Raw genomic sequence first — 8591 nt, 5'->3', positions numbered from 1 at the left:
CCAGAATCTTCTACTCTCTCCCTAATGATGGGAAATTTTCCTCATCAATTGGCAATCTGCTAGGCGTGCTGTAATAACATCACCTGTTAATGGTTCAAGATATCTTATAATAGAGACTAACTCATAGCCAACATATCTTCCTAACCTTCTTTGAGGACCCATTTTTGTTCATTGTGGTGGTGCAATAAGGACATATATTGCACATCCAAAAATTCTCAAATGGGATATATTTGGTTCTTGACCAAAAGCAAGTTGTAGTGGAGAGTATACATGATATGAACTCGGTCTCATGCGTATCAATGATCCAACATGTAAGATTGCATGACCCCAAACAGATACAGGAAGTTTTGTCCTCATTATCAATGGTCTAGCTACTAGCTGGATACGTTTAATCAGTGATTCAGCTAAGCCATTTTGTGTATGTACATGAGCAACTGGATGCTCAACAACAATTCCTACAGACATACAATAGTTATTAAATGCTTGTGAAGTAAATTCACTAGCATTATCAAGTCTCACTCTTTTGATAGTATAATCAGGGAAATGTGCCCTTAGTTTAATAATTTGGGCAAGAAACTTTGCAAATGCCATATTACGAGTTGACAATAAGCAAACATGAGACCATTTGCTAGATGCATCTATTAAGACCATAAAGTATCTAAATGGTCCAGATGGTGGGTGAATTGGTCCACATATATCACCTTGAATTCTTTCTATAAATCTTGGTGACTCCCTTTCAACTTTCATTGGAGAATGTTTTATAATTAACTTTGCAAGGGAACAAGATGCACATGGTTTTATGTTGTTGGATTGAGTGAACTTTTGGTCCTTCAATGGATGCCCATGCGTATTTTCAAGTATCCTTTGCATCATGGTTAATACTAGGTGGCCCAACCTATCATGCCATAAATTAAATGTCCCAGGATCACAATGTTTTCCTTTGATTACCATATTTGATTCAACCATATGTATATATGTATAATGTAGACCAAAATCAAGTGTTGGTAATTTTTCAAGCACATGGTTTTTGTCTATAATATACATATATTTCTTATTTTCAATGGTCACAGTTTTTGTGTCATATCCTTTGAAATATATGTCATTGAAACTGAGTAAGTTTCTATTAGACTTTGGAGAAAATAAGGCATTTTCTACACAAAAGCTTGTACGATTTGGTAATATAAAATGGGCTTTCCCAATTCCCTCTATCAAGTCTGCAGGACCTAATATTGTATGTATGACTATTTTCGTTGGTACTAATTTTGAAAAATATTTCTTTGATTTTAGAATAGTATGCGTACTACCACTATCCGCTATACAAAGATCTCCAACCTTTTATTGGTGTCGTGCTCCAATTGGACTCATATTAAACTTGACATATGAAAGAAATAATAAGCGAATAAACATATTCATAATAATTATTATAAAGAAAGCTCATTTATTGTAGGAAAGACATTACATGAAAAACAAATAAAGGAAAAACAAGTTTATTAGAACAATACTAGAAATTTTTAGTTTATGTTTTCCATGTCATTGCAGAAATCATCAAAAGTTAGCGGAGTGAATTCAACATTATCAACGAGGTTTGCTTCTTTTCCTTTTCCTTTAATGGACTCTTGATAAAGCTGACAAAGATGTGCAGGTGTGTGACAGGTCCTTGACCAATGGCCTGTGTTACCACATCTGTAACATGAACCATCAGATTTTTGTGATGTCCCGGTATCATGCATTGCCACTTTGGCCTTATCTTGTGTGTGGACATTGTTTCTTTGTGAAGATTGGTAATTATTCCTTTTCTGGCCACGACCATGATTATTACCTTGTCCACGGCCAAAATTATGGTTCTGATTATGGCTTTGGTTTCAATTAAAATAGCCACGACCTCGTCCTCGACCACGACCACGCTCTCGTCCACGTGTATTGTTTCGATGACCATCAGTATCTGTAGCATTTGCTTCAGGAAGTGCTACTGATCCCGTTGGACAAGATTCATGGTTTTTCATATTGTTTTGCTCTGCAACAAGTAGGCATGCATTCAGTTCAAAATATCTTGTGAACTTTTGCATCCGATATTGTTGCATCAAGGTAATGTTTGTTGCATGAAATGTGGAGTAAGTTTTCTCCAAAATATCTTCATCAGTAACTTCTCGTCCACAATACTTGAGTTGTGAACATATTCTGAACAAAGTTGAGTTGTATTCATTTACTTTCTTAAAGTCTTGAAACCTCAGTGTTCTCCATTCATCTCCTGCATTTGGAAGTATAACTTCCTTTTGATGATCAAATCTTTCTTTCAAAAGATTCCATAGAATACTTGGATCAGTAACATCAAGATATTCAAATATCAACATTTCATCAATATGCTTACGAAGGAAAACTTGTGCTTTTGCTTTGTCTTGTGCCAAGCAATTATTAAATTCATTTATAGCATTTGAGATTCCCATAGACTCAAGATGCATTTTTACATCTATCATCCATGGCACATAGTTTTTCCCACTAACTTCAAGTGCTGCAAACTCGAGCTTTGCAATGTTGGACATATTGTAACTATAAATTTTAAACAAAATAAAAATTAAAAATAAAATCCATTTATTTCAATAAATATTACACAAAGAAGAAGCGGTAAAGCTAACATTGCATACAAGCCTAAAAGTAGATGAAACTCCATAGTATCTTCGATGTTAAGAATTGGGATGAAAAGTAACATGACCATTATAGTCATGATTATCACAAACGGATGAATCATTTTGAAGCTTGATTTCTTGAAATTGATTTGTTCGATAAAAGAAAGAAATATTTGTTGTGGGTAAAATAAGCAGGGTAAAGATGTTTATTTATAGTAAACAATATAGCCGTTATTTTTGCTGTTTATAAGCGTTGTATATATATCCATTATGTATATTTATAAATCCTTTAATAAAATTTATAATTGATACATAACTTTACTTGGTATAATTTTACTAATTAGAAAATGTAAATAAATATTCGTAAATGTTTAAATAAAATTATGAAGAGTATCTAAAATATGAATAAACATTGACATGTATAAATAAATGCTAGTATATATAGATAAAAGTTAGTTGCATAATTTAAACGTTAGTATGCATAAATAAAAGTTAGTTGCATAATGTAAATGTTAGTATGCATAAAAATTAGAATACATAAATAAATGTTAGTATAAGAAATAAAAATCGTTAGTAGTCCATAATGTCTATAATGTAGAAGTTTTATTAATTCTTAAGTATTATTATTGTTTTAATATGATGGAGGTTTTATAATTAATAATGTTTTACTAAGTAATACATACATTGATTAAGATAAATGTGATTTCCACTTCTAAATAACCTTGATTAGAGCTTTCGTGCTGATAACGTGTTATAAGACTTGACGTAATTAAAGCAAGATTAATAAAACTAAACTAATGACCTTAAGAAAGAAGAAAGGGGATTTGGAGAGAATTTGATAACTTATATAAAGTATTTAAATTGGTGTATCTCCCACATATACAAGGGTGGTATTTATACTAATTAAACCACTATACATAATCAATGAGTTCTTACACATATTTGACATATTTGTTATAAGAGTTGAAAATAACTCTTACACATTTGACATTAGGGGGAAAAATGTTGTCATCCAATTATTTACAACAATATATATATATATATATATATATATATATATATATATATATATAGTCTTAAACACATAAAAATACGTATTTATAGTTCTAAAAACATATTAATTTGTTTTTTTTAACATTTTAAACAGTTTAAGCAACAAAAAACAACCCATATATATATATATATATATATATATATATATATATATATATATATAACATTTAAAAAGAACATAAATACAATATTTAATTAAGCATATTTCTCGTATATAAATACGATTTTTTTGCATTAATACGTATAATTTGAAAAAAAAATAGTTAGGGTATAAGCGTAAAAAATTATAAACTTAAGGGAAATAGGTAAAAATTAAGTTTATAGTTTTTTTTTTTTACGTTTTTCTCTTAAGTTTTTAATTATTTTAAGCTTTTACCCTAACTATTTTTTTTTCATACTTTGCGTTTTCATGCAGAAAAATCGTATTTATATAAGAAAAAACATGGTTAATTAAGTATTGTGTTGATTGTTCTTTTAAGTGTTATATAAAGATTACGGTTAACGGATTCACGATTAATACTTCAAGATGTAAATTCAAGATCGACACAATAGGGTTTAGAGTTTAGGGTTTAGGGTTTAGGTTTATGTTTAGGGTTTAGAGTTTAGGGTTTAGGGTTAAGGGTTTAGGGTTTAGTGTTTAGATTTAGGGTTTAGGGTTTAGCTTTAGTGTTTAGGGTTTAAATTTAGGGTTTAGGTTTAGGTTTAGGGTTTAGTAATGTTCACTTGGATGAAGTAATAAACGATAATTGAGGAAAGAAAACGGAGATGATAAAACGATGATGAAAGAAAGAAATGTTATGGAGAATGATATATTTACCAAGTGAAACCAAACCGGATATATTTAGCATGTTAAAACGACATATTTTAGAGGTTTAGTACCTAAGCTTAGGTGGGGCTGTAATGTATATTCCCTATTCCACATATATATATATATATATATATATATATATATATATATATATAGGGTGCAATCTAGTAGGAACCCAAAGCTTGGTAGGAACCGCGAGGACTAATCTTAACTAGTCAACCTCATTAAGGGTAATTTTGTCTAAAGAAATATAATTATGGTTGGGCCAAGTTGAACACAAAGCTTGGTAATTTTGTCTCCTTCATCAGGTTTAAAATAGATATCGCCATATCAAAAATAAAATCAGATCATGCATTGTATCTTCCTTCTATTCAACCTATAATCTTCAAGTTCTTGGTCGACCAGGTTAGTTTCGTTAAATTAAAACAATTTTACTTAGGTTGGTTACAAAAATTAGCTGAATTTACTACAAAAGAAAAAAGCTTTGTTCAAACTAAAATTTTCAATTTGCTCATTCAATTCACAAACTAAAAAAAATGATTTTTTTATGTTTTTTCTGAAATTATGTTGATTCAATCTGGATAATCCATATAAATCAATGCTATTTCTGACTGAAAACCTAATTTAGAAAGACAAATAAGGATTTTTTACAGAATCATTTTTCTTGAAATTACTCCTTCACTTATGAAAAAAGAACGTATTGTTTTCTAAAATCGTGTTGATTTTGAGAGTTAATTGATACGATTCAATACGATTTTTATTTGAAAAACTGATTTAGTAAAGGAATTTGATCTCTACCCTGTTTACAATTTTTAGGTTAAAATTTTGATTTTTTCAATTTAAAACTGATGTTATTTAATCGAAATACATTAATTTGTTGGTTAAACTAATGATAGAAAATTAGGATCTATATTGTGCTCTCTTTAAGATAAATGATAAAAGGGTTATCAACTTATGTTTAATGATGTCTTACATGTGTTTGTTGAAATGTCTAAGAGAGTTCATAATTTTTCTAGTTGTGTCAATCTTTCCCACTTTAATTTTATGTTTAGTGGCTATCTTTAGGGTGTCTTTTATTTCAATGGTGTGTATATTAAGAGTGTCATAGTGTTTTTTTTCGTGAGCTTATAAAAGTCTTGATAGTTCAACTTGATGTACATTTGATGGTCTTGTGTTTAAATACTTATTTATGTTGGTTGCTAAATGTTTGTATAAATTTGTTTGCATTGGCCTCCTTCAGGTGGTCTTGTTGGTTAATTTGAAATTGTATGTCATAGATCATGATTGAGTGTATATGCTTGCTCTTGTAGCGGTGACGAGTTCAAGGTGATGATGATTTTCAGATCTGAGGATCTCGTTTTCAGATCTAAGGATCTCATTTGCAGATCTAAGGATCTCGTTTGTAGATCTAGTAGTGGTGACAAGCTCAAGGTTCATCTTCTCTGGTGGTGGTAGCAGCAACGACGATGGAGCTGAAGATCTGGTTTGCATATTTAGAAACCCTTCGCATCGGAAATTCGAGGATTACTGATAAGATTTCCGGCGATTCGGATGGAATTGCTTAAACATCAACAAATTGGAGAAATCACTTCATTTAATCTGCAAGAAGATTGGGAGTTTAAAAAGATCATACTGGTCGGATTATAGTTTTTTTGTTGCAAATTGAAAGCCTAACTTTCTAGGTAACAAAATCAAAATTCTTGTTTGAAGTTTCGGTGTGTGTTTTTAATTTTTCAAGTGTATGTGTGTGTTTGGAGTTTCAGTTATAGATGAAGGATGGGGGAGGAAGATGATGGGCCCCTCTTTTTTTAATAAGTAAAATAATTATTAAAATAAATAAATAACTATTAGATTTGTAAAAAAATGAAAGAAAAAGGAAAAATAAATACCTCAAGGGTATTATTAGTCATTTCGGTTTACTGAGGGACCAAATCTGCAACAAAACTAGCTCAAAAGGACCACATAGCCAGTCGAGGTTTGGACTAAACCTCAAAAAAATACATACCATAGGGACCATATTTGCAGTTTTGTCTAATCTGAGACTAATATTAGAAACACAAAGAATATAAAGAATATGTATATTTTCACCTAGACATTAGCAAGGTTGATCACGTTGATATCAAATGTTTTTCTATTGATGAAAGAATCACTATATTATATTCAAGGCTGGACTAAAAGTCTTGATAAACATAAGGCTAACATAAGAAATAGCAATGTATTTTCATTTTGGCATTGTACTTTTATTTATATTTCTTAGTAAGACATTTTTATTTTGAAAAAAATATATATATTCCATTGTAGCATTTTATATTTAGTTTTTTCTTGTATTGAAAAACATATTTTAAAAATTCTGTATAACTGTAAAAGAGAAAATTGGTTACATTGTATATAATTGTTAAAAACACGATGTCAAGAATTCATTCAAAATATGAAATATTATGCAACATGCAAATTGCAATAAACCATGAATGGACAAATTCTTGATGTGTACTCCAAGGACCCAACATATACATTTTATCTAAAATCCTATTTTTTAACTCAATTGATTCATTGCAATAAGAATATTCAAATTTAATATACAATATCTAGGAATATATATATATATATATATATATATATATATATATATATATATATATATATAGGGCTAGGTTATAATGTGGATGAACAACTATTGTGTGAACGTGAGAATAATGTTATTTTATGAAAATTTTTAAGAGAATATGTTGTTTAGTAATGTGAATACGTTCAATCTCACATAACTATTGTTATTTTAATGGATTCTCACCAATTCTAATTCATTTTTGTTCTCATTCATTGTTTTTTATTTATTTTAATTCTTACAGAATACGACTCAATAAACATCCCTGATAATATTATGACAGAATGAGTAATTAAAAAAAAGTGTATAATAACCTTATAGACAATTTAATTATTGAAAATGCTTAATAATTAAAATAATTATATAAGATTGAACGTATTCATATTATCAAACAACATATTTTCTTTGTAATTCTCACAGAATAACATTATCCACACGTCCACACAATAGATGTCAATCCACATTTGAATCTAGCTCTCTCTCTCTCTCTCTCTCTCTCTTTATATATATATATATATATATATATATATATATATATATATATATATAATACGTATGTTATATACGAAAATCATTTTCTATATAGAATATGAAATTAATATTTTCTTAAAGTGAAACAAGTACATTATTAGGGAAATAGAAATATGCATTAGAATTGATAAATCAAACTAGATCATGACCCGCGTTAAACGTAGGGGAACACATAGAAAAAATAAGATAAAATAACATAGAGACTTCGTGTTATTGACTATTATAATGTGTAAAAATATAAACGAAATATCTGATTATCTATAATTGTTGAAAGACCTATTTGTAGACAACTTTTTTTGTTTTATTAGTTGGACGAATGAGTACCTTTAAGCCTTTTTTTACTTGTCACGTGAGAAACAGCTACATATAACTGACCATGAATGAAGGATAGTATATATCAAACACTCAATACGATTATGGGGGGAATAAAAGCAGTATAGAAAATTAGATTTTTGATGTCAAACAGTGGTGTAACAGTATAAAATTATAAAATTTAACCGAAGCTTATAATATTATGTATAAAAGAACTATTAAAAACCTTGGAACAACATATATGTCTTTGTTAATGCAAGTTGAAGTGTAACAATAAAAAACTTCTTTATCTTGTTGTTGATCCTCACGCATTAAAATTACTTTTATGGCTTTCGCTTAAGTTTAGAAGGGTGATAGATGATGGATGATGGAAGCCGAAGCAGAACGTCGACACACTGGTTGAAGAAAGATTTTTTTTGTGCTCGGTATGATATGTGATATTATGTAGGGTTAATAAGGTAAAACGCATACCCTCTTAATATATGGATGTATCAAAGTAAATTAGGCAGGAAGCATATATCTTGAATAATTAAATGAATGGAAAGGATTAAAAAAATCGATCCACAAATCAGAATCGTACCAAAGTTAATAAGATATTTAGAAGATTTTTCATTTAAATAAATAAAGAGCATATAATACCAAATTTAATTAGAGTCTTCAA

At 29.2% G+C, this 8591-nt stretch overlaps 1 protein-coding gene across 1 annotated transcript; it reads right to left on the bottom strand.

Annotated features, from left to right (window-relative positions):
• Positions 1-1862: 1862 nt before the first annotated feature.
• LOC145089294 (uncharacterized) lies at positions 1863-2713 on the bottom strand. Its single transcript, XM_079027749.1, has 2 exons — positions 2643-2713; positions 1863-2547 (listed from the first exon to the last, which is right to left on the bottom strand). The coding sequence occupies exons 1-2, from the start codon at positions 2711-2713 to the stop codon at positions 1863-1865; spliced, it is 756 nt and encodes a 251-aa protein (XP_078883875.1).
• Between the last annotated feature and the right edge of the window lie 5878 nt (positions 2714-8591).

This window comes from Lactuca serriola, chromosome 2, assembly GCF_051521515.1.
Source record: "Lactuca serriola cultivar US96UC23 chromosome 2, Lser_US96UC23_V15, whole genome shotgun sequence".
In the NCBI taxonomy this organism is placed as follows: Eukaryota; Viridiplantae; Streptophyta; class Magnoliopsida; order Asterales; family Asteraceae; genus Lactuca; species Lactuca serriola.
The sequence above is the reverse complement of the archived record's forward strand: the minus strand, read 5'-3'. Positions and strand labels throughout refer to the sequence as shown.

What these genes read in the sequence shown, in the direction of transcription:
- LOC145089294 (XM_079027749.1), bottom strand. Translation starts at nt 2,713, where the DNA reads ATGGTCATGTTACTTTTCATCCCAATTCTTAACATCGAAGATACTATG. An exon ending in TTTCATCTACTTTTAGGCTT is followed by an intron (nt 2,548 to 2,642) that starts GTATGCAATGTT and finishes TAAAATTTATAG; the next exon opens with TTACAATATGTCCAACATTG.